The sequence below is a fragment of the Protomyctophum parallelum genome, assembly GCF_964188405.1.
Source record: "Protomyctophum parallelum genome assembly, chromosome: 19".
Taxonomy (NCBI): Eukaryota; Metazoa; Chordata; class Actinopteri; order Myctophiformes; family Myctophidae; genus Protomyctophum; species Protomyctophum parallelum.
The window spans coordinates 18,434,085-18,459,851 of record NC_139717.1 but is presented as its reverse complement, the minus strand read 5'-3'; the positions used below and the strand labels follow the sequence as shown (position 1 = coordinate 18,459,851).

Below are 25,767 nucleotides of genomic sequence, written 5' to 3'. Positions count from 1 at the left end.
GGAAATCATAATGAAATGGCCTAGGCTACTTTCTATCAATTTAATTTGGGGGTCATTGAAATTAAAATAGCTGAGAATCAATGGGTTAAACTGTAGACTATAGTTAATTCACAAAATACAATAATGGCACATGAGCATTTTTTAAACAGGGCTTGGTTTAGAAAAGCCTATTATTTTGCGCTAAAGTAATTATTGAATAACATATAAATGTAGGTTTTAAAGTAGCCCCATATGTGCCCTCTCCCTACGCTCATTCTGTAGCTCCGAGATGAGGTCACACACTGGGCCCCTCCCACCACGTTTCAGAAACGGCGCAAGTTTCCGCAAACATCGTTTCTTATCCTTACCAGACCATTAATCCAAAACGTGTAGGGCCGATGCAGGTTTACACTAATTCAAATTTAGGATCGGCCCAGAAAATCCAACTCGCCATTTGAACTGAGCCTTTACGTCCCGTCTTTTGTCAGTCGCTTCCATGTTTATCAAGGAAGTTTAAAAGCTTTAGCGCCTCCCCGGCGCCTCCCCTGGTCGAAAATGTCCAACCGACTTCAGTTCACTCGACATGCACGCGCACACGCACACTTCCTTGATAAACATGGAAGCGACTGACAAAAGACGGGACGTAAAGGCTCAGTTCAAATGGCGAGTTGGATTTTCTGGGCCGATCCTAAGTTTGAATTAGTGTAAACCTGCATCGGCCCTACACTTTTTGGATTAATGGTCTGGTAAGGATAAGAAACGATGTTTGCGGAAACTTGCGCCGTTTCTGAAACGCGGTGGGAGGGGCCCAGTGTGTGACCTCATCTCGGAGCTACAGAATGAGCGTAGGGAGAGGGCACATATGGGGCTAGTTTTAAAGCTAGAATTGCATTGTAGTGGACTATAGTGAGAGGCGAGATTGTCTCTCCTTCATTGCGGGACTGCAGGACTAGTCTGGAGATAGTTAGTTGTGAATGATCAGCTTCAGTCAGTGTTTTGGTTCGTACCTGGAGTTGTGCATTATCTCCGCTGTGGCTGTGCACAGCAGCACAGCGGAGATAATGCAGGGAACTCTCTTTAATATATCCATGGTCGTTTTCAGTTGCTTTCCATGTGCGACACAAAAGTAGGCCTACCATGTGTTTGTTTTGGTAATAGCCTACTGCAGGTGCAGCCATGCTGATTCACGTAATCGCGTAGAACAACACGAAACCAGCCGGACCAACGTTAATGGCTTAATGCATGTAGGACCCGCATTTTCAAACTGTCCACAAGTTGCGACGGACCCGACTACTATAAAACATGTGAGTGATTCTTGCAGCGCGCTGACAGCTACACACTAGTAGTGTGCGTGTGTGCATGCGTGCAGAGGAGGGAGGAAAACTGGAGGAGGCGACGAGGCGTGCGCGTGCGTGTGTGTGTGTGTGTGTGTGTGTGTGACTGTGCAGGATAGCCTAATGGGGCTTTGCTAGGCAGACAAAGTAACGCAACAGAGTTACAGAATCAAACCACTTGGCAACCCAACTACAATACACAAGCTATCTCTGGTGTTGTTCAATCATGACTGTGTGCTACACAGTGACAGATTTGTTATGCTCGTTCCTGAGCCGCGTGCACGGGCGCATGTTAGGGGGAACACTAATATAAATATCGCAATTAATTCACGGAATTAATTAACACCGTTAACACGTTATTTTTGACAGCCTTAATATATATATATATATATATATATATATATATATATATATATATAAGGCCAACGTGCAACTCCAATGTATTTTTCTTACTGATGAATGCTTTTAAAAGTGTCAGACAAATGAGATGTCGGCATATATTATACTAATTGTTCTGCACTTTGGCTTAGTAGGGCAGACTAAATCACTGTCTGTCTGTCTGTCTGTCTGTCTGTCTGTCTCGACTTTTGACTCAAATTGACGTGACTGACATGGCGGTTGTGGGTGTGTCTTCCAGACAAGCGGGTGGAGTCATGGCCGATGATGTCATCTCCCTTGCCCACGCTGGCCATCAGCTGCCTGTACCTGCTCTTCCTGTGGGCGGGGCCTAGATATATGCAGGACCGCCAGCCCTTCACGCTCCGGAAGCCGCTTATAGTGTACAACTTCAGCATGGTCGTCCTCAACTTCTACATCGCCAAAGAGGTACTATATTATATTATATTGACATTGTATTTCATTTAAAAGGACAGCCCCTTGAGATGTATCATCTCGTTTTAGAGGGGGTCCTCGATTAGCCCTCACAGCGAAGGGTGGTCACGGTTATTACATACTCGTCTAATCGCAATTATTTTGTCATAATCGTTTCCACATCAAAAGATGTTCATGACATAAATAAAATCACACCAGTGTGAACCAAGTGGTGCAACTCCCGTGCGTCCAGCAGGTGGCAGCCATGTCACATACTTCTCTCGTTCCATGCTCACACAGACACACACACACACACACACAAACACGTACAGGGCATTGTAAGCTGGATGTAGAAGTGGTTTGCACCACTTAAAAATCACACCCGTGTGAAGTGAGGGGCGCTCTTATTATTGTACGTCATCGTGACGTAAAATAGACACTATGGGCTCTATTTCCGTCCATGCTAAACCCCTTATCCCTAAACTACTTTTTTTAATTTTTTACTATTTTCAAAAACATGTTTGAATAGTTCAAATTGCCATTCTAAAAGCTCACAACGTGTAGGATAAGGATTAGGAGGTTTAGCATGGACGAAAAAGGAGCCCTGCATGTGTCTATTTGCTCAGACACTATGACGTAACATTCTACATTAATTGTTTGTGTAGGACAAAGTTTGTGGACACACACACAAAAGCTGGATATGGGAGGGGCTAGCGCCCCTAAATTTTTTTTACAATTGTAGTGTTGAGAATGAGAGGGTTGTTCAGTCAGTCAGTCAGTCAGTCAGCCAGTCAGTCAGTCAGTCAGTCAGTCAGTCAGTCAGTCAGTCAGTCAGCCAGCCAGCCAGTCAGTCAGTCAGTCAGTCAGTCAGTCAGCCAGCCAGCCAGCCAGTCAGCCAATAGTCAAATAAATAGAGCACAAACTTCTGCAAAGAGAACAACAAACAACAAAGAAGCCACAATACTAGCAGGTTGACAATTAACCTAGCACCTGTCTAAACATCTGAATAACATCCTTAACATTTATGGTCAAGAAAAAACACAGGTTTTGCACACAATCGATTTGAATAAAATTTACAATTGGCACAAGCATGATTCATATTGTAGTAGGCCTACGTGGTGAGAAATAGTTGAGGGGAAAAACATATCTATACCTGCAAACAAGGTTGATACAGTGGTGGAAAATGTATTCACATGTTTTACTTAAGTAAAAGTATCAATACTACAATGTAATACTCTGTTACAAGTAAAAGTCCGGAATTCAAAGTTTGCTTGAGTAAAAGTGCAAATGTATTGGTATCAAAATGTACTTTCATACAGCACCAAAAGTATAAAGTACTCTTCATGCATAATGTCTCATTTCAAGTGTTTCAAGCCGATCTACAATCTCACAATGCATTGTGAGCTTGTAGATTCCTTATGGCCGAGGGGTGAAGCTGTAGATGTAAGCAAGATGTAAGTGTCATGGCCGCCCCAATGCATTTCCAATGGAAGTCACATGGTTTGATACAACATTTTGAACTACAAGCTGTTGTATGGCTTTCGGCTGTGTTTCGACTGCCCCCCTCCCACTCATACACAACACAAATGTTGTGTCAAACCATGTGACTAATATTGGAAATGCATTGGGGCAAGATTTATCACACCCCAACAAGTATACATCAGTCTGTTTGCGAAGGTGTGAGTGAGGCCTATATCTGTGGCGGTTCTTCTCTCCGCAGCTCCTCCTGGGCTCCAGAGCAGCACGATACAACTACCTATGTCAACCTGTCAACTACTCTAATGATGTCAATGAAGTTAGGGTAAGACACACACACACACACACACACACACACACACACACACACACACACACACACACACACACACACACACACACACACACACACCATGGTTGTCCATCGTGTCCGATGATGACCATCTTCTCCTATCCGTGAGTCTTCCGGTGGCCGTGTAGTCCGATCCTGGATCCACAGTTGCGTTTGCAGACCGGGGCATGTATAAGCGGTACTGAGGGGAGGCAGGGGGTGGCTTTGCGGGCATGCCTCTTTGCACGCTTTCCTGCACCGTGTTGTGTGCGTTGGCTTTCTGTTATACTCCGCTCCCTGTGCGGCGCGAGAACGCCAGAGGTTGCGACGTGCAGGACGCAAGTTCCTCCAGTGAAGAGGGGTTGATCCGGTCCTCTCTTCAGTGTGATCTTCAGTAAAGGTCTTTGAAACGGCTTCTTCTGCCCCACCGGCACTGCGTTGACCGAGGTGTAACTGGCCATGGGAGTCTAATGGCTTGGGCATTAGAATAACATGCCCCAGCCGGTGCTGGTGTTGGTTCAGGATTAATCTGAGTTCCCAGACGTTTTATTTTATACTTTGGGCACGGCAGGCCGGCCGCTCCGATGCGTGGTAGTAAACTGTATACTCTCTCTCTCTCTCTCTCTCTCTCTCTCCCACAAACACGCTGTTAAGTTACCGCGACTAAGACTACATTTCCTGTCAATAATAAGCAGTATAAAATGTAGTTCATTGGGAGTTAAAGGGAGACGCTTTATTGTGAAGGGCCCTTCACGGCGCAGGCAGGAAATAGAGTGTTTAAACTGGGCTGCTTACTGGCTGCACGTTAGAGTAGATGGATTTGCTCCGGTCTGATCCGCTGTGGCAGTATACAGTTGTTAGCCCTGCTCTGCAATCGCCTGATAAAGTTGAGTTTTGATCCTTTGAACAGTCAAAACAAGACATAAAATTACCACAGGCAAAAGAGGGCAAAATAGATGGAGTAAAGGTGGAATACAAACACAACAGCAGCAGCTCCATCCACATGCACTAGAGGTGAGTGAAGTCGCATGAAAGGAATATCAAGACAACAACAGTAGCCTAATCATAAAGATGGACGGACATGCCCACATGAACTTTATCACTTGAATTGAAACAGACTATTTAATCAACTTTCCCGAATCCCAAAGCTGTCCCATTCATCACAGCCATGTACAGACGCTGTCAATCTTGCCTCAGGGCCCGTGGAACATTTTAACCGTAGACGACCGAAAGATGTTGAGGCTTGTTTATGGCGGTATTGGATCTCGTCATCCATTGTCACAGGTGTCGGATATTATGCTTCCCAGGTACTTGGAGGTGGGAACTGTTGATAGTGACCCTGACCTTTTTTTTATATATATATATATATTTTATCCCACAATTTTGTAACCCATTTTTCACCCCTGTGTCAATCATCTAATGTGACCCTCCACCAACTTGTCCCCCATATATGGGGGACAAGGGGAGAGCAACGGACTTGAACTCATGCTTCCTTCATGCCTGAGTGTCCAAGTTGCTCCTTTACACCTGACAGGGGGGAGTTTCCCTGGTTGGACGTAGCGCGTGGAAGGAACACGTTATTCCAACCAGTTCCTTTCCCCTCCATCAGGCGCCCCGGCTGGCCAGGGGGAGGCAGTTTAGTGACCAGGATTACTGCATGTTTTTTGTGAGGGTACCTACCCTAGGGGACACGGGGAGAACATGCACACTCCGCACAGAAAGGCCCTTTCGCCAACCCGGCCTTCGGGTATGGGCACTGATGACCCTGACCTTTTGATATTGAATCACGTCTTTGGCGAAGCCTGCTGATCCAACTACTGGCATTATAGGATAAGGGAGATATAACCAGCATGGCATGGTGGCTTAGATACAGTATCTGATCTGTGTGCGTGCGTGTGCGTGCGTGCGATTGTGGATGGAAACTTTAACTACAAGAATCACAGATCTTCACGGGTTCTGTTGTGATGTAGTGAACAATTTGGTTTTCCAGGCCCACCCTAAAGCAGTGGTTCTCAAACGCTTTACTTTCAAGGACCATAACTCAGAGTGTATACAGATGGAACCGTAAGGGTCCATTTGGTCAGAACCCCTTCAAAGAACCTTAATGGTCCCTGGACCCCGCTTGAACCACTTTACTGAATAATTTACATGCATGCCGAAAGTATTAAAATTATGTTTTTTTATGGGGCCTACACCCACTAGTTCGTTCACCTTAGCATCACCCATCTTATTTTAATGCAGCCTCCTCCTTTTCCACAAGGAGTGATAGTGCAACAAAGCATTTTTGGTCATTGTAGAAATTCAGCAATCCAGTCAAACCCTAGTCAAACTCACAGACTTCATTCTTTTTTCTGGCCATGGGGTGCACATTTCTAACCGTGCTACTGTTGTCTACTACAGATACTATTAAGATTGAGTGACTGCATGCAGTTTCTTCCCGCTGTGAAATGTCCCTTTAAGCCTCGCCCGCAGCTGTTTTTGTACGATAAATGGGGAGGGGTTAGGGTTATATGATGATATGATGATACTAAAGTGGTGTGTTTCGATTGGGCCTTTTGACTCAAAGGCTTTCAGCTTTCAGGAAGAAACCCAAAAATACACAGGGAAAACATATTTGAATGTTATAATGTATTATCGGAAAAGTACAAGAATCGCGGCACTCCATCTTTACATCTGCAAATGGTCCATGCCCTATATACTAACCTGGTCAGTTCAAGTGCATATAAAGGCCAGGCCAGTGTTTAACCCATTCTGACCTGAAAAAATTTCTATTACATCCTGACAGTTTCATTATTAATATCTCAACTCCCTGGCTGGCTCCACAGTACAGGCCTCCTCCATAAACGTACTGTACTCTGTGACGGAACTCACGGTCCACAGACGTGGACCTCCTCTCTATTCCCCAAACAAGCAAGCGGACGTTGGGAGACAGAGCCTTCAGTGTGGCAGCCATCATCCCCACCCTGTGGAACCCTGTGGTGCCTTGAAAAGACACCTGTTCTAAAAAAAATCACACACGTGTGAACTGAGTGTTGCAATTCCCCCCCCCCCCCCTCTCTCTCTCTCTCTCTATCTCTCTCTCTCATTAGAGTCACTACCTCTCTCTCTCTCTCTCTATCTCTCTCTCTCATTAGAGTCACTACCTCTCTCACTCTCTCTCATTAGAGTCACTACCCCTCTCACTGTTTCTGGCGCCCCCTACTGCTATTATTAAGTCACATACTCATGCTCACACAGACACACAAACAAGTACGAGACAGACACACACACAGACAAGTACGAGGACATTGCAAGCTGGTTGTAGGAGTGGTTGCACCACTCAAAAATATGGTCATGGATCACCAGGATCCTGGATGGCTTGATTCTAGGCTTAAAATAGTTGATATCAACATTTTTTGTAAATATCTATGGGAGAAATGAATTGCCGATTATTTTAGTGGAAGCAGACAAACATGCCCACTGCTATGCCCTATACTATATCTATCTAAATATCTATATACCGGTATATATAGAGAATTTGAGCATGCCCACTGCTATGCCCTATATCTATCTAAATATCTATATACCGGTATATATAGAGAATTTGAGCATGCCCACTGCTATGCCCTATATCTATCTAAATATCTATATAACGGCATATAGAGAGAATTTGAGCAGAGCGGGGGTGCTATCACGCTCGCTATTCGCTCATGTTGATCATACTCTCTACTCTTCATAAGTCTCTGTCCGTACGTGTAATCCACATAAATAAAAAACGTTCGCCCCACCGACTTCAAATTCGACACGTGTTCCACACCACCACAGGGAGTGCAGTGCCCGGTGTCGAGTCCGATGGTCCAGAACCAGCGCAAAAGCCTCTGCACGGGCTCTGGATCCATATATGGAGCTGGCCTGTTCTGACATCACAACACTTCATATTTGGGCATGCCTGACACAGAACCCCATGTACTAAAAGGACACAGAGAGACAGATACAGAGATCTCCATATATGGGCATAAAAGGGACACATGCAGGAATGGCTACTACGGGTATCACATAGCCAGGTGGGGCAGGGATATCCAACTTCCATCGTTACCAACTCGGTGCTCTACAGCTGGGCACCGGTCATACCTGTATAAACTCTTAACACTCCGAGCTGCAAACACGGAGGTCTCCGTCCTATCAAATGATCCCGCTCGTCGCCCAGGACGGAGATTAATCAAAAGTTCCGTCTTCATTCATATCATAACGGAGCGCACCGGTCTACATGCTGGTAGCGTCGATTGAGCGTCCAAAGTGGTCCATCTCCATTTTAGCGGATGGGAGGAAAAATTCAACCGTGAACAACTTCCTTCCAATTCTATCCAAAGATTATGTTTCTGACGGCCCATCGCGGTCCCGCCGCTCGTCACGTTAGAAGTAATCATACTTCCTTGTTGTCGATCCCCTCGGGGGGTGTTTTGGCTACATCTAGCTACTTCTAGCTTTACTTCCAAAATGGCGCGGAGCAACCTTGAAATAGGCCCCGAAGCAACGAATCGCCGGGGCGCCCTGATTTAATGGTTACAAATGCCCATGGGCGTTCGGGGTGTCGACTTTGGTCTCTCTGTGCGTTGTGTCGGTGGTGTCCTCCTCAGATAGCGTCAGCTCTGTGGTGGTACCAGAGTGTAGAGTAGGAGAGTAGCGACACGCTTTGATCTCGCCGCAGAGCGGGTGCCTATGGGCTATAGTTCCAAACATTGCTCCTATGGCTGGAACCATCCCATTGAGATAGAATGAGCACTTCCGCATTCCATTGTTACAATGGGAGTCAACGCTAGTGTCGCCACTCTCTTACTATCCAATCCAATCCACTTTATTTATAAAGCACATTTTACAACTCAGAGTTTACAAAGTGCTGTACAGAAGAATAAAACTAAATACACTGTAGCTGAACACAGAGAACAACAGCAAACATACGAAGAAATACAAAACAGATAACATGGACCATGGAAACTCAACCTGGGTTAAAAGCCAAGGTGTAGAGGTGGGTCTTTAGGTGGGATTTAAAGGTCTCAATGGAGGGGGCCATTTTGACATTGGGGTGGAGCGCATTCCATAATTTGGGGGCTATGATGGAAAAGGCTCTATATCCCCTCTGGTCTTTAAGGGACTAGATGACTCTGTGGTGGTACTACATCTCTCTGTGCGTTGTGTGGCATGGTGTCCTCCTCAGATAGCGTCAGCTCTGTGGTGGTACTACATCTCTCTGTGCGTTGTGTGGCATGGTGTCCTCCTCAGATAGCGTCAGCTCTGTGGTGGTACTACATCTCTCTGTGCGTTGTGTGGCATGGTGTCCTCCTCAGATAGCGTCAGCTCTGTGGTGGTACTACATCTCTCTGTGCGTTGTGTGGCATGGTGTCCTCCTCAGATAGCGTCAGCTCTGTGGTGGTACTACATCTCCAAGGGAGTGGAGTTCCTGGACACCGTCTTCTTCATCATGAGGAAGAAGTTCAACCAGGTCAGCTTCCTCCACGTCTACCACCACTGCACCATGTTCATCCTGTGGTGGATCGGCATCAAGTGGGTCCCCGGGGGACAATGTGAGTACTATAAGCGCTCGTGTGTGTGTGTGTGTGTGTGTGTGTGTGTGTGTGTGTGTGTGTGTGTGTGTGTGTGTGTGTGTGTGTGTGTGTGCGCGCGCGCGTGTGTGTGTGTGTGTGTGTGTGTGTGTGTGTGTGTGTGTGTGTGTGTGTGTGTGTGTGTGTACTGTGTGCGTGTTAGGAATGGGACGATAATCGCTGTTATCATTTATCGTGATAAAACAACCCTCGCAATAATTGTATAGCGGAGATTTCAGTGCCACTTAAACCCTCTATACTAAAACAGACATGTTCGCAAATCGATTTGGAGGAAAAAAGAAAAGTTAGAGTCAGGTCAGAAAATGTTCCCGGCTAGGATTAGGATTAGGCATTCAGGGGTTGAATCCAGGTTAGAGTGAGGGGTTAAGGTTAAGGTTAGTTTTAGGATTATGTTTAGGGATTTTGAGGTTAAGGGGTGGGATTGGGTCGGGTCATGCATGGGCAACGGGCGGCCCGGGAGCCACAACATTATATATATATATATATATATATATATATATATATATATATATATCCCAACATTGATATATTATTGATTTCAGCTTAAAATGTTATTGTCTATTTATTTTCTCCAATTCAAAAATAGCAAAAAAAAATCTGTATTTCAATTCAAAATATAGGCTAGCAAGTCCGTTGCTCTCCCCATGTCCCCCATATATGGGGACTAGGTTGGCGGAGTGTAGAGCCCAGGATCACATTAGATAATTGACACAGAGGTCAAAAATGGGTTACAAAATCGTCAAAATTATAGAAAAAAAAAAGAAAGGGCTGCGACAGAGAGCAGGTTTATGTATCGAGCACTGATCCATTTCCGGTTGCCGGAGCCGACTGCCGTAGCCGCCGTTGCTTAAAGTCGCTAATAACACATGACAGTGTCTGCACGTATGTGTTTTTGCCTTAGGCCTTACAGGTACAGCAGCTAGTTTAACTTTTTGGAAGATTTTGTTTGTAGCACTTGCTCTATAGCCTTGACGACCTTGTAGGTTTATAGGCAAAAATGTAATTTAGGTCTTATGTACAGTAGTAGACAAATGCCAGGTCATTTGTACACCTGGCATCCTACAGTGTGTGTATAGTTTCAATGTACAGATTATTATTATTTTGTTTTTATATTACACTGTTTTTTAGACTGGTTCTTGGTTTACCTACTGTCAGGACCACGCCCATGCCCTAATTCCAGAGATCATCATCTCCAACCTACTAACTATACACACCTGCTCCTCATTAGTACACACCTATATAATCACCCCCTCTGCCACTCCACTTCCGCCAGTATTGTTTGCCTGCACTAGACACTAGCCACTCCACACGGTCCTGTCCCTTTATAGCTTTTGTCAGTGTTTGTTGCTCATTCTAACTTTGCCTTTGACTACGAGTTTTGTCTATTCCCTTGTACCTTTGCCTGGATCTATTAAACGTCCTTGAAACCTGCGCCTGCATCCAAGAATGTCATCACACATATGATCCTAGATTGCTATTTATATACATTTGATGTGTTACCGTGTGTTGTTCTTGCTTACTGTAAATCACTCGTCGTAAGAGCGTCTGCTAAATTGTCAATTTTTAAATTATGAGGTTCAATAGCGTGCATCTGTATATGTATGAACCAAAGTGTCAATTCTTATTAGTCAGTGGTGTACCGTACTTCAATAGTTTCCAATAGTTTTACTTCTACTCCACTGCATCTCAGATCGAAATATTGTACGTTTACTCCACGACAATTATTTGAAAACTTTAGTGCTGTGCAGATTTTGATTTTGATTTCAAAACATACATTTACCACTTCAGCCCTACCGGTATACACATTTGGGTCATTTGAAAATAGACGATCTACATGTGTAGATCTGCTATTTTCTAAATATTTTTCATACATTTGAAAACTTGAAACGGGACATTCTGCTTTCTAGTTTTGGTACAAATACATTTTTAATTCCGGACTTTATCTAGTAGGCCTATTTCTATATTGCCAATATTGATACTTTTACTTAAAGGGACACTTCACCCCTTTTGCAACCATATCTTATTTTAATTAGGTTGAGGTTTAGGCTTTTACCTGTGTAATTTTAGTTTTTAGATATTTCAGTCAGTCAGCAATCCAGTCAGACCCTATAGTCAAACACACAGACCTCATTATTTCTTTCATGGCCGCACAGGGTGCAAATTTCAAATTGTGCTAATTATCTATACTACAAATACTATTAAAATTGAGTGACCGCAGTTTTATTTTCCGGCGCTGAAATGCCCCTTTAAGTAAACCCTATACCACTGCATGGTTCTATAGTCTTACATCCTCCTCCATGTTTAAGTAAGCCCTATACCACTGCATGGTTCTATAGTCTTACATCCTCCTCCATGTTTAAGTAAACCCTATACCACTGCATGGTTCTATAGTCTTACATCCTCCTCCATGTTTAAGTAAGCCCTATACCACTGCATGGTTCTACAGTCTTACATCCTCCTCCATGTTTAAGTAAACCCTATACCACTGCATGGTTCTACAGTCTTACATCCTCCTCCATGTTTAAGTAAACCCTATACCACTGCATGGTTCTACAGTCTTACATCCTCCTCCATGTTTAAGTAAACCCTATACCACTGCATGGTTCTATAGTCTTACATCCTCCTCCATGTTTAAGTAAGCCCTATACCACTGCATGGTTCTACAGTCTTACATCCTCCTCCATGTTTAAGTAAACCCTATACCACTGCATGGTTCTACAGTCTTACATCCTCCTCCATGTTTAAGTAAACCCTATACCACTGCATGGTTCTACAGTCTTACATCCTCCTCCATGTTTAAGTAAACCCTATACCACTGCATGGTTCTATAGTCTTACATCCTCCTCCATGTTTAAGTAAACCCTATACCACTGCGTGGTTCTATGGTCTTACATCCTCCTCCATGTTTAAGTAAACCCTATACCACTGCATGGTTCTATAGTCTTACATCCTCCTCCATGTTTAAGTAAACCCTATACCACTGCATGGTTCTATAGTCTTACATCCTCCTCCATGTTTTACCCTTTAAGTAAGCCCTATACCACTGCGTGGTTCTATAGTCTTACATCCTCCTCCATGTTTAAGTAAACCCTATACCACTGCATGGTTCTACAGTCTTACATCCTCCTCCATGTTTAAGTAAACCCTATACCACTGCATGGTTCTACAGTCTTACATCCTCCTCCATGTTTAAGTAAACCCTATACCACTGCATGGTTCTACAGTCTTACATCCTCCTCCATGTTTAAGTAAACCCTATACCACTGCATGGTTCTATAGTCTTACATCCTCCTCCATGTTTAAGTAAACCCTATACCACTGCGTGGTTCTATGGTCTTACATCCTCCTCCATGTTTAAGTAAACCCTATACCACTGCATGGTTCTATAGTCTTACATCCTCCTCCATGTTTAAGTAAACCCTATACCACTGCATGGTTCTATAGTCTTACATCCTCCTCCATGTTTTACCCTTTAAGTAAGCCCTATACCACTGCGTGGTTCTATAGTCTTACATCCTCCTCCATGTTTAAGTAAACCCTATACCACTGTGTGGTTCTACAGTCTTACATCCTCCTCCATGTTTAAGTAAACCATATACCACTGTGTGGTTCTATAGTCTTACATCCTCCTCCATGTTTAAGTAAACCATATACCACTGTGTGGTTCTACAGTCTTACATCCTCCTCCATGTTTAAGTAAACCATATACCACTGTGTGGTTCTATAGTCTTACATCCTCCTCCATGTTTAAGTAAACCATATACCACTGTGTGGTTCTACAGTCTTACATCCTCCTCCATGTTTAAGTAAACCATATACCACTGTGTGGTTCTATAGTCTTACATCCTCCTCCATGTTTAAGTAAGCCCTATACCACTGCATGGTTCTATAGTCTTACATCCTCCTCCATGTTTAAGTAAGCCCTATACCACTGTGTGGTTCTATAGTCTTACATCCTCCTCCATGTTTAAGTAAGCCCTATACCACTGCGTGGTTCTATAGTCTTACATCCTCCTCCATGTTTTTCAGCGTTTTTCGGCGCGGGCGTCAACTCCTCCATCCATGTGCTGATGTACGGCTACTACGGCCTGGCGGCGCTGGGACCTCACATGCAGAGATACCTGTGGTGGAAGAAGTACCTCACCATCATCCAGATGGTACGACTATGCCTTATTTAAACCCATTCTGACCTGAGATCAGATTCATACGAGGTTTCCACTGGACACACACTGGTCTGATTAAGCATGTAACCTACGAGCTCACACAACACATCACGCATCACGACATGTCGAGTCACCATTTGTATACCAACAGAGTATTTCTGGCAATAATCTAGCCCTGGGGTCCAGTGCATTAGCGAGTTCTTTACTAGCGCCCTGCCAGGAACACACACCTCGGCTGCACATGGACTAGAACATATCCCCTGCCGTGCGAGGTGTGAGCCCGCGCACTTTATTCAGAATTAACCAAACCACTTTGCTACTCACCAAAACAAAGGCTGTGTTGTGTGTTGAAAGTCCATTCTCGAGGGCTGGGGAAGCCTCTCAGAACCCCATCTTCTCTGTATAATAGGCCTATATTTTTTGTGCAGAAATAATAATAAAAAATATTGTATTTAGAGTGCCGTCTACAGATCTGATCGGGTTGAAAAAAGTACATTATATAGAGAAAGTGGGGTCCTGAGAGGCTTCCCAGCCTGGAGAGTAGACTTTCAACAACGCAAATTGCCAGCCATTGAATTGGTGAGTAGCAAAGTAGTTTTGTTCATTTTTTGAGCGGTGCCAAGCTCTCACAATAAAGGGCTTTGTCTGTAGGTCTGTTTGTTTGGAGTGCAGAATGGCGTGTTGCTTGACCAATTGACCCCTGCAGATCATTGGGGTCATTCACAGTGAGCAGTCAGCTAATTGGGGTCAAACAAACGCACGCGCACACACACACACACTCCTGTCGGTGCGTTAGCGAGAACTCTTAACACAATGGACCGGGGCTAGCAATAATCAAACTAGTTTCAAGTTGTTTTGTACAAATATTAGCTATATTCTGATGTAATCATATAGTGCTTGTTCAGTTACAACGGGTCTCTCCAGCTCTTTAGTAAACTGAAAATGCATCTTCATTTCAGGATACCAATGCTATCCAATCAAGAGAGCGAACCCTACAAAGATATTTTACGAGATTCAATCTTTATAGTCTGCTCCGTTGTTGCTTTTTCAAAACTTCCAGTTTAAAGACGGAAGTCTGTACGTTTCTGAACCAATCAGAGTGTCGCGTCCCTTCAGGCTATGGGACGTTAGTAGCTCCGCTGCACACTGTTGTTTTACAAGTGAGAGACAGACAAAGCATGTTTGCTACTATCTTATTTCTAGATACATATTTTAGCGTGCTGATTAAGTTTAAGCCATCTTGAATGAGGTTAAAACGTAGTAGTTCTGTAATGAGTGTTTGGAGGAATGTGCAGCAGGGGGAATCAAACAGGTGAATGAAATCAAGATTTCTTGAGGCAGCGTTGCATCGTCAAGCAGCATGGTTTAAGGAAGTAATAGAGTGCTGAAGTCCTGACTTCAGCACTCATTCCCTGGTTCACATTAGTTTTTCTCTATTCAGAATAACATTGGGTCATCTAAAAATCATCTCATAGAAGTGTGGTCCAAAAATAAACAAACTGTCTTGTTCGGGGAGGTGTCTCTGTATCATTTAAGACAGTCAGTCAGTCATATTTGATACAGTCTGTTTCTAGCGAAAGGTTGTACTAATTAGGCGGCACTTTCTCTCAGTAGTGAAATGGCCAGGATGATTTGTTTATTTTTCAAACACAGTTCTTATATGACGCTATCTAAAATCCCCCTATGGGTATTACAATGCAAATAAAATGTACATGGACCTGTGGACTTAGCGCCCTCTACCGATATTGACATCAGACTTCAGTGCTCTTATTCAAATTAGGTTTTGGGATTTTTTTATATAAAAATACACACACATTGAATATCTCCCATTGTTTTGGCATCTATTTTATGCCCATATGATGACCATGGAAATGCTCTAAAAGTGTGAAAAACGTATATATTCTTTTTAACTTGTTTATCCTGTATGAGTGTTCTCTGCTTTTTAACACATCCACATGCACTGTGCCGTGCGTGCGTGCGCTCCCAACAACAGGTCCAGTTCCACGTGACCATCAGCCACGCCGGCTACTCCCTCTACACGGGCTGCCCGTTCCCCGCCTGGATGCAGTGGGCTCTGATTGGCTACGCCGCCACCTTCATCCTGCTCTTCGCCAACTTCTACTACCACGCCTACCGGGCGGCCAAGCCGGGCAAGGACAAGGCGGTCAAGGCAGCGGCGGCCGCGGCCACCAACGGAGGCAGCAAGCCCCTCCTCACCAACGGCGTCACCAACGGACACAGCAAGGCGGAGGAGGAGGTGGTGGACGATGTCGTCGCCCCCAGCAGGTTGAGGAAGGGACGAGCCAAGAGGGAATGACGAGAGGGAGAGAGGGAGCGTCTCTCCTCAAACGACATGGACAGTTGTATAGGCTCTATGCACACAGAATAACTCTGTCCTAATACTTCCGGTGGGCCGCGTCCCTACTTCCTTCACAGGTGTTACCGATGATACTAATGAAGGCTCTGTTCCATTTACTGTAGCACAGTGGTTCTCTCTCAAACGTTTTTTTTTTTAAATTTATTTCAAGGACCCTCAACTCAGAGTTACAGACCCGTACAGGGCCATTTGGAACCCACTCTAGGACACGTTGAGACCCACTGGTGGAGCAGAGTGTTTCCAGTGAGCCAACCGTGCCCATTAGCAGCACCCTGACTCGGTTTGACCAGAATGGAACGGAGCCTTCAATTAGTATAATTGGTAGCACCTGTGGAGGAAGTATAGGGAAGGGGCCCAAGTGCTTTCCAAAATGGCGTGTATGCATAGAGCCCGTTAAAGGAGAAATTCCGGGGTAGTCGTTTTGTTATGGTAAAAATGACAATAATATATCCATTAACCCAGTGGTAGAGGCATTTGTTTTTTTTAAATAAAATCCATGCCGAGCGCTCGTCGCTCAACAATTATTATTTCTGTCGTCCATGATGTTGGAAATAGAGTCCCCAGAGTTTTGTCACGAATGGGCTTCCGCCTACGGGAAGAGGCTCATAGACTACGCCTCCCTGCTTAAAGTTACAGTACGCTAGATACGTTTTTTTTGCCCCTATCAGTGGATTCATGGATATATTCTCATCATTCCGGTAATAAAAGGGCTACTCCGGAGTTCTCCTTTAAATAGGGCAGGGGTGGGTGTGTGTGTGTGTGACAAGGACAACATGTCCCCAAACGAGTTTCCCAACCCTGCGGATATTACCGTAGGCTGTGGATGTGATTTGTGAGCAACTTGTCCAGCTGAAAGGGTAGCCTATAGCATTGGTGTGTATGTCGGTCGGCGTGTCTGTGGTTTGGTTTCAGGTTAGTGGGGGGGGGGGGGGTGTTGGTTGTATCCCTATCCATTCGGTATATTTTTGGGGTTTTTACACAAAGAAAACTAAAGACGCTGATCTTGTCGGTTCTGCAACAGTTTTTTGTGTGTTTTTTTCTTTTTTTTGGGAGGACCAAAACGATCACAGACATTAGGACGACACAGATCAGCATCTGCTACACCTTCTCCACCGAAACTCGCCTCCGATCTTTTGTACACTGTATGATTCCCAAGTTCGTTCTCAACCACAAGCTTATATGTAGTCATTGACATGCCTATTAATTTGCTAGCTTACTAAGATTTAATTATTATTATTATTATTATTATTCATTCAACTACTGACCGCTGAAGAACCATATATAATGCATACCAAAGAGGGTCCAGTCCACTTGGCTGGTTGGGTGGAAAGGTTCTGTGTAGCCTCGGTACCAGGCTTTCATTTTTGTTGGTGCAAAGATTGAAAGCCTGGAGGAACGCATTGGCCGCTCTGGTCTAAAAGTGGGAGTCAACCCTTCCGGGTGGGCGTCGCTCCAAATTATGTGACGTAGCGCTGCACTAGGGGGGAGAGGAGGGGCCGGGGGTGACGGACAGATCGATGAGATCCAATCAGGGCGTGCGCAAATCTCAGCCGCGACCCGCCCCTCTAGACCAGAAACCTAACACGTTAGCTCAGGCTAGGTTGTGTGTGACCAGTGTATGATTAACCCACTTAAGGTGGTTGCACACTGGGCGCGTTTTTCAGAAAACCGATGGAGAAACGCCGCTAAAAATCTGAAACACGCTCAGTGTATGGGGACCGTTAGGACTGAGGCCGTTTCTAAAAACATGAAATTATTTTTTAACATGGAAACGATTGACGATTATGAAAACAATAATTGCGATTATCTCAAATATAATTGCGATTAGACGATTGTGTAATAATTGTGACGGGCCTATCACAACAGTTCTCCATTGATTGACTACCGAGGAAAAGGTCTGCAACAATGTCTTGTAATCGCGCATCAACAATGTCTTGTCTACAAGTGTAGATCTTAAATACAAGAGGAGGTTGGCAGAGCTTTGCTTGGAGGATTCCCCCGACCCCCGCTGATGCAGCAGATTATGCGTGACACCCAACATGTGAACGAGACGTTGTGCCAGCGAAAGTAGATTTTTGTTGTTAGATTAGATTTAGTACCTAATTCCACGACTGCCTGTACTGTAAGTGGGGAGATAACGGTACAGAGAGTGGAACCCTATAGGATCTGAATAGTCATTCTCAGTACACTACAGCAGCGGTTCCCAAACGTTGTTTGGCCGTGCACCCCCTGGTTACCTCCCGACCTGGCTGACGCAACCCCCCCCCCCCCCCCCCCTCGGAATTGGCCGCCTGCATACAGAATATATCGAATGAGACATACATTCCTGAATTCCTGAATATGGCACATACATATGCAGCATAGGGCTATTCTGCATATACGTGCCATATATATTGGGAGGCATACTATGATCCGACGGAGCATTGCGGTGGTGCAATGGTCCGAGGTGCGCTGGGGGTCGGGAGAGGGTTGGGGTTAGGTTTAGGTGTCTGCCCCGGGGGAGGTTAGGGTTAGGGTGAGGGTTTGAGGTAGGTTGTCGATCGGACCAATGCTCCGTCGGATCATAGTATAGTAACCATATATATTGGCAATGTTCATATATTTAACAAATGCGAGTCACGGGACACTGTCTTCACTTATAGAGCAGCAGTTTATTTCTGCTGAGTGACAACGTTTCGGTCTCTCGGATACTAGCCTGGGGTTCACCTATGCTTTCTATGGCATAGGCAGCGCCTGGCAGGATCCGCCGGGAGAATCTAGAGGCAGCTGCATGACATGAGACTAATTCATAGAGAGAGAGGAGTGTGTGTGTGTGCGTCAATTTAACAGGTGCAGACGCTCAGAAATGAGCAGAGAGTGATCGACGTTTGCGCTACTCTATGCCGAATTGAAGTGGACTCGGTCCCAGACTTGTCTTTTGTCTCCCTGGAAATAAAAGCGTCTGGATTTCCGAGGCTACTCAGATACCCGGTGAAGGTCGTTTAGACCGAAACGTTGTAACTCAGCTGAAATAAACTGCTGCTGAAGACGGTGTGCGGGACCCCTTTTTTTCTCATATAGGGCCTATTTAAAATAAAACCACACCACCACCATTAGCCTTTTCATGTCACGCGCACCCTAAAAGGCGCTCGCGCACCACAGGGAGTGCACGCACCGCAGTTTGGGAATCCAATCCGTTAACTGAAGTAACGTGGACATTTTAACTGTTCCTCGTTTTGCTCGGGACCCCCCCCCCCCCCCCCCCCCCCCCCCCGTGGAACACCCTCAAGGACGCTTGGGGGTCGCTGGGGGACACTCATAGACCACCAACCACTCACTCTAATATATGCCACTCTCCTCTGTCACAAATCTGCTGTGGGGATCGAGAGAGCGACGGCGTATTGTTTCTTTTGTATTCATGGCGGATTCAAAAACATGGACAATAGACCTTTTTAGTATTTATGGTTTAATGTGTGGGTATCGTTGTGATAATGTATATTATTATTATTATTTCCTACAGTGTGTCCTCTTTAATTTGTTTGTTTTTAAGGTAGCTGATGTCAAACCGAGTTCAGCTCAGTATTGTGTTTTCTCACGGCCATGTTGGACTGAAGGTGAACGTCCTCCTTAAAAAGAAAAAAGACAAACTAAATACAAACGTCTTTTTTTATTTAAAGAAAATGTATTTTCATTATTTTAATATAATATAATACTAAAACCGACACAGCTTCTAGCTGCAGATATATTGGAAATAAAGAGGATGCCAACACCCCACGTTTTTTTGTATGTGCATGTATGCAATTTGTGCGCGGACTGCGTGCCCCTTGTTGTTTTTGAATCGTTTTGTGTTGTGAACAGGCCAGGATCTGATACATATATATGAACAGGCCGCAAGTTTAGGTAAACATTAAATCACGCAAATCAAGGAAATAGGATTTTTTTGTTTTTGTGTTTTGTTATATACACAGGCACGTTTAAATGTTTAAGATTGCACTCAATAAAACAAACTGCAGTTTTTAGGATAACACAATTATTTGTCCTTAAATTAGTAACTGCCGTGAGAGGGGTGAAATAAGCGTGACATCTCTTCTTTAAAATAAATGTACACCTTCAGTTGTTCTATCTTCAGGTTGCAACGTGTGTGTGTGTGTGACGTGTCACTGGAAAGCTCACCATCTGCACTTTCACAAATCTGCAAAGGAGGAAAAGTAAAACACGAGCAGCATTGTCTGTCAGAAGTTGAGCCCCATGGCCATGGCTGTGGCGTAACGCCAACACAACAGGTGGCTCCGTATAGGAAGAAGTCCTGGCATCTGTGAGAGGTTCTGGAGCTAGGATGAGCCGAGCTGATCGCTTCAACCCCCGTGACCAGAAGGAGATGAACCTTTACCCCACCCCAGCCCCATTCCTAGCTCCTTTTATCCAATCAACCCCCATCCGCTCCACCTTTTTATAAGATGGCGAGGGGCCCCTACACAGCAAAATCCTCCGCGTTAATTGATCCATTTGTAACTCTGAGAGCTGGAACCAAATGCGACCCTTTTTGGTTGCATTTGTACATTCTCAGAGTTTAGTTTTTAACCCTGACGGATCGTGGATGTGCGCTATACACAGCCTACACTGTATACTAAAGTAAAAGTGTACAGGTGTGTGTGTGTGTGTGTGTGTGTGTGTGTGTGTGTGTGTGTGTGTGTTTGAGAGAGAGAGAGAGAGAGAGAGAGAACCTAGTGTAAGGGAGTGTATATACCCTGTACACCTTTGGGCTGGCCAGACTTTAATCTTGGGGGGGTAAATTGGCTTTGGTCGCAAAAGAGCTTATTCCCGCGACGTCACTCCCACATGGTTAGCCCCGGAAAGCAGGTCAGTGGAAGAGGAGCCACGCTAAGCTGACAATCACACTACTGCGATCCTGACTGCTCACTTAACTCTGACATGTCGAGTACAAATGTTAAGCAAATAATGGACCCGCCTGCACAGTTAAAAGGCCATTTTGGTTACACTCTCAGAATGACATTGGTGGGAAAGAGGTATGCTCACATTCTTGACTACCATTTAGGCCCGATTCTAAAAGTGCAAACGTATTGGTATCAACATAGAAAGTACTCATTATCCCTATAGGACTGAAAATGCCTTATAAATTCTGACCTAAGTTATCAGAGAATGTCTAATTTAAACATTTTTCAAATATGCTGTATCTTACTGTACATGGCAACAAGAACCCCAAAATGGATTCCTGTTTTGAAGGGGTAAAACACCAAAAGGGGTTCCCGTTTTGAAGCGTAAAACACCAAAAGGGGTTCCCGTTTTGAAGGGGTAAAACACCAAAAGGGGTTCCCGTTTTGAAGGGGTAAAACACCAAAAGGGGTTCCCGTTTTGAAGGGGTAAAACACCAAAAGGGGTTCCCGTTTTGAAGGGGTAAAACACCAAAAGGGGTTCCCGTTTTGAGGGGGTAAAACACCAAAAGGGGTTCCCGTTTTGAAGGGGTAAAACACCAAAAGGGGTTCCCGTTTTGAAGGGGTAAAACACCAAAAGGGGTTCCTTCCCAGAATGGGTTATGCAATTTTTCAAATATATAGTATAAAATGTAAGAGAAATCTTTTCAAAATTGCAGATCCGATTTTCCAATGGCCGAAATGCACAGTAGCCTATAGGGTTGAAGTGGGTAATGTATGCTTTGTCATAATAATCTAAATCTATAGCAACTAAACCATGAGATGTGGTACCATGAAATTACGGTACTAGCCACTTGAACTGCAACATCCCTATGTCCAAATACGTGAAGATGTTGGCAAAACATAAAATAAAATTGCTTGAGTGACGCACCCGAGGCGTTGCGTGCTTGTGGATCTACCAGCTATACTTTTGCTGAAGAGATTTGTTCAGATCCCACATACAGAGCCCTGAGGGACTCCGGGTCAACCCAGTATACAGTATAGAGGGTTTAAGTGGTTAAAAGACTCAGTGAACGTTCACACACAGACGAGTGCGTGTGCGTGCACACACGCACGCACGCACGCACACACACAACTTCCTGCATGGTACCATTATATTATGTTGACAGAGAGAGAGAGGATTTCTTGGAGTGACATCGATCGATCAGTGCTTCTAATTTGATATTCAGCGTCTCTCCAGAATGCTGACCGCGTCCATTTCTTGAAGTAGGCTCCCTCCCCTATAGGAAACATATCTTATCTCCGTACTTTAACCTTTTAGTGTTTTTTTTTCTATTAAAAATTTACGGCCCACTCATACTACAGTGTCACACAAAGTATCAAAAGCAGAGGATGGATCAAAACTAGCAGAACAACAAGCTCGTAGCGCGGCAAAGATCGTGAAAATGTGGCGCAAGTCTTTGAATATAATATTCTTTCAAAGCGAACATTTTTTACTCAAATCTTTGCTTTTCAGATGGGGCTCGGCGGCCAAATACAGATAATTCCGGGGGTCCTTGACATGAAATAGTTTGAGAACCACTGACATAGAAACATAGGGTTTTTCAGAAAACTGTAGCTGTAACTTTAGAACACATTTGTAGAATCGTCCTCAGGTCAAAACGGGTTAAGTAAAGTACCAATAGTGCAATGTAGAGATACTCTCTTTTACTTGAGTAAAAGTACAAAAGTACTGGCTTCAAAATGCACTAAAAGTACCAAAAGTAAGGCAAGGCAAGTAAAGGCACTCATGTTGCAGAATGTCCCATTTAAAGTTTTAGAATGTATAATAGATTCTTTATGAAATAGCAGATCTACAAGCTTGTAGATCGGCTATTTTCAAATGGCTGAAATGTAACACAGTTATGCTGAAGTGGTTAATGTATGTTGTGAATACTCAAAATGTATACAAAGTAACTAGTAACTAAAGTTTTCAAATATAATACATTTGAAAACTTTAGTTACTCCATATGTGGAGTCAAAGTACATTGGATCCGAAATGTAATGGAGTAGAAGTACAAATAACTCACAATTGATCTTAAGTAGGCTACAGTACTCGAGTAAATGTACTTAGTTACTTTCCAGCACTGCTGCCTATGGTAATAAACATGCACTACATTATTCATCAAGCCAGAATTTCCTGCTTTCCAGGCGTGTGGTTTTCAGTTGGCATCTCACATTACCAAATGTATAGAGGGTACACACTCACTATTAAGTGAGTGGCAAATCTGGATGGAAAAGTGAGTGGCAATTGGCAAAGTGAGTTTAACGTCATTTAATACAGTGGTTCCCAAACTTTTTCATGTCAAGGATCCCCAAATTCACACTAATCAGCCTGCGGACCCCCATTTGAAGAGATATGCCAGGGACCCCCCCTTAAGAGAAGATTGTTATGGCTCTAGCAGTGATTCTCAACCCCAGTATGACATGCTTTAGGCCACAGACCTCAAGGACCCCTGGGGGTCCCCGGACCCCACTTTGGGAACCACTGGTTTAATACAATCAGATGGATGTCAACTAAGGCCAGAAAGTTAATAACTTCCGGGTTTGAGGATGTCACGCAAATACCCGTTATTCTGAGTCACTTCTCTCTCTTTAAATATTTCGATATTTATATGTATGTTTGCAGTTGCACAGTTAATCTGTCTCTCAGATTACACTGAAGCAATTAGTATAGAAACATTTCAGTTATGTATGACTTTTTTTACTGAAACTATAAATACCGGTATACTGAAAAGGGTATAAGCAGAAATAGCTAGAAACTATATAATATAACAAACAGTTTGCAATATGCAATTGAATAATGTACATTATTGCAATATAGCGATATACAATGCACACTGTGATATGCACTATACATGTTATAGCAATGTTAACCGCTATACAATGTACACTACAATATACTATATTATGCAATATACACTGCATACTATAACACTATAAATAATGTATCCTACACATTATAGCAATATAAATAATATTCAATGTGCATGATATGCAATAGACAAAAGGCCTCCCGGTATGCACTATACAATATTCAATTCATGATGTACACGCAACACAATTACGGGTGTTATTATATTGTTTGGACAGTAGAGGCTGATTATTAGTAGTATTATTCTGATTTCGCACTACTAAATCGCTCTGTATTAGAGTCTGCTAAATACATGCCTAAATGGTGTCAATTGTATACGCAGCCAGCCATACATACTTCTCTTCATCGTTATTTCCTCTTGGTCACAGACATGCACGCACACGCACGCACACACACACACACACACACACACACACACACACACACACACACACACACACACACACACACACACACACACACACACACACACACACACACACACACACACACACACACACACACACACACATTCTCCATCACACGGCCACACATCTATCCCAAGCAAAATACCGCCCTTGCTGTTGCAGTAACCATAGAAACAGGCAGCTAAGGGTGGATAAGAAGAGGCTTGGGAGGAGTATGGGTGTATCCCTATGTGTGGGTGTGCGTGTGTGCGTGTGCATGTGCGTGTGTGTGTGTGTGTGTGTGTGTGTGTGTGTGTGTGTGCGTGTGCGTGTATGTGTGTGTGTGTGACGGAGCAGGGGAAGGGACCTGAGTGTGAGTGTGTGTCCTCCTAGCTACCGGGACACAGAGGGAGATCTGTGCCAGGGCCAGGAGGGGCTAAGAGGATTGCAGGGCAAGGCCAAAGCTTTTCTATCACAAGCGTTTAGCACAGGTCACTACAGCCTGCAACCCTACAGACCTGCTACTGCAGCCCGCGATGCACCTGTGTCTGCACTCCCCCCCCCCCCCCCAGGGTTGAGGCAGATGGCCGCCCGCCCTGGAGTCTGGAGACATGGCCCTGCCTGACTTTTCTTCCAGTTAAGGGGGAGGGAGGGAGGTTTCTGTTGGCACTGTCGCAAAGGAATTGCTCTCTCAGGGTGGGACACACTGCCGCGGTCTTTGCTAGGAACCATGAAAACCATGAAACGCATGAAATCATCATCGTCCCCAGAAGTTATGCTGGAACGCCTATATACTGAGTGGCAAAAAAACTACTTCCTGGCCTTGACAGCCCATACATCCAAACAGAAAGGTCCTCTCTGATTGCATTAAACAACGACATCAAACTCACTTATTGCCACTCGATTTGTCCCTCACTTTATGCATGCACATAACCTCTAGGTCTTGACTCAGACATGCAGATAGGTCGACATATTGATGATGTCAGATCGACGGCCATATATGGAGCGTGTCACGAGGTGTGACGTCACGAGGCGTGGACTGACAACCATATATGGTGGCGTGACGTGTCACGAGGCGTGACCATATATGGAGGTATGACACGAGGCGTGACAATGACAGGACATTTCATAGTGAACAGCGACCTATGGTCGCTATAAGAAATTCCATCAATAAAATAATATTAATAATAATTAAGAAGTTGTGAAAATAGCCACTCTACAAGCTCGCAGCTCTGCTATTTTCACCAGTTTGGGTCCCGGCTTAACGTCTAATCACTCTTTTGGGCCTTGATCGCGGCCTAAAAGGTTTGGGAACCACTGCGCTGTGACTCAAGGTCCTTCTGCTGGAGAGAGAGAGAGAGAGAGAGAGAGAGAGAGAGAGAGAGAGAGAGAGAGAGAGAGAGAGAGAGAGAGAGAGAGAGAGAGAGAGAGAGAGAGAGAGAGAGAGGGAGGTCAGTGAGTCGCTTTCTAGAGTTAAGCCAAAGAGACATGCAGGCCACAGAACTGAACCGTAGCCTCGCTCATCT

General features: G+C 44.4%; 2 protein-coding genes across 2 annotated transcripts in view; one reads left to right on the top strand and one right to left on the bottom strand.

Annotated features, from left to right (window-relative positions):
- The window catches only part of LOC310877040 (very long chain fatty acid elongase 4-like), a 33,565-nt gene extending 17,463 nt beyond the window's left edge, over positions 1-16,102 (top strand). The window contains exons 3-7 of the mRNA XM_083790693.1: positions 1,951-2,138; positions 3,844-3,924; positions 9,320-9,491; positions 13,560-13,687; positions 15,687-16,102. Of these exons, the coding sequence (XP_083646819.1) occupies positions 1,951-2,138; positions 3,844-3,924; positions 9,320-9,491; positions 13,560-13,687; positions 15,687-16,010 (893 nt within the window). The 3' untranslated portion in view covers positions 16,011-16,102. The remainder of the gene's footprint in view (positions 1-1,950; positions 2,139-3,843; positions 3,925-9,319; positions 9,492-13,559; positions 13,688-15,686) is intronic.
- LOC310876807 (zinc-binding protein A33-like) overlaps positions 1-25,767 on the bottom strand; it is a gene marked incomplete at both ends in the record, with an annotated part of 168,599 nt that overhangs the window by 70,763 nt on the left and 72,069 nt on the right. The gene's annotated exons all lie outside the window — the stretch shown is intronic.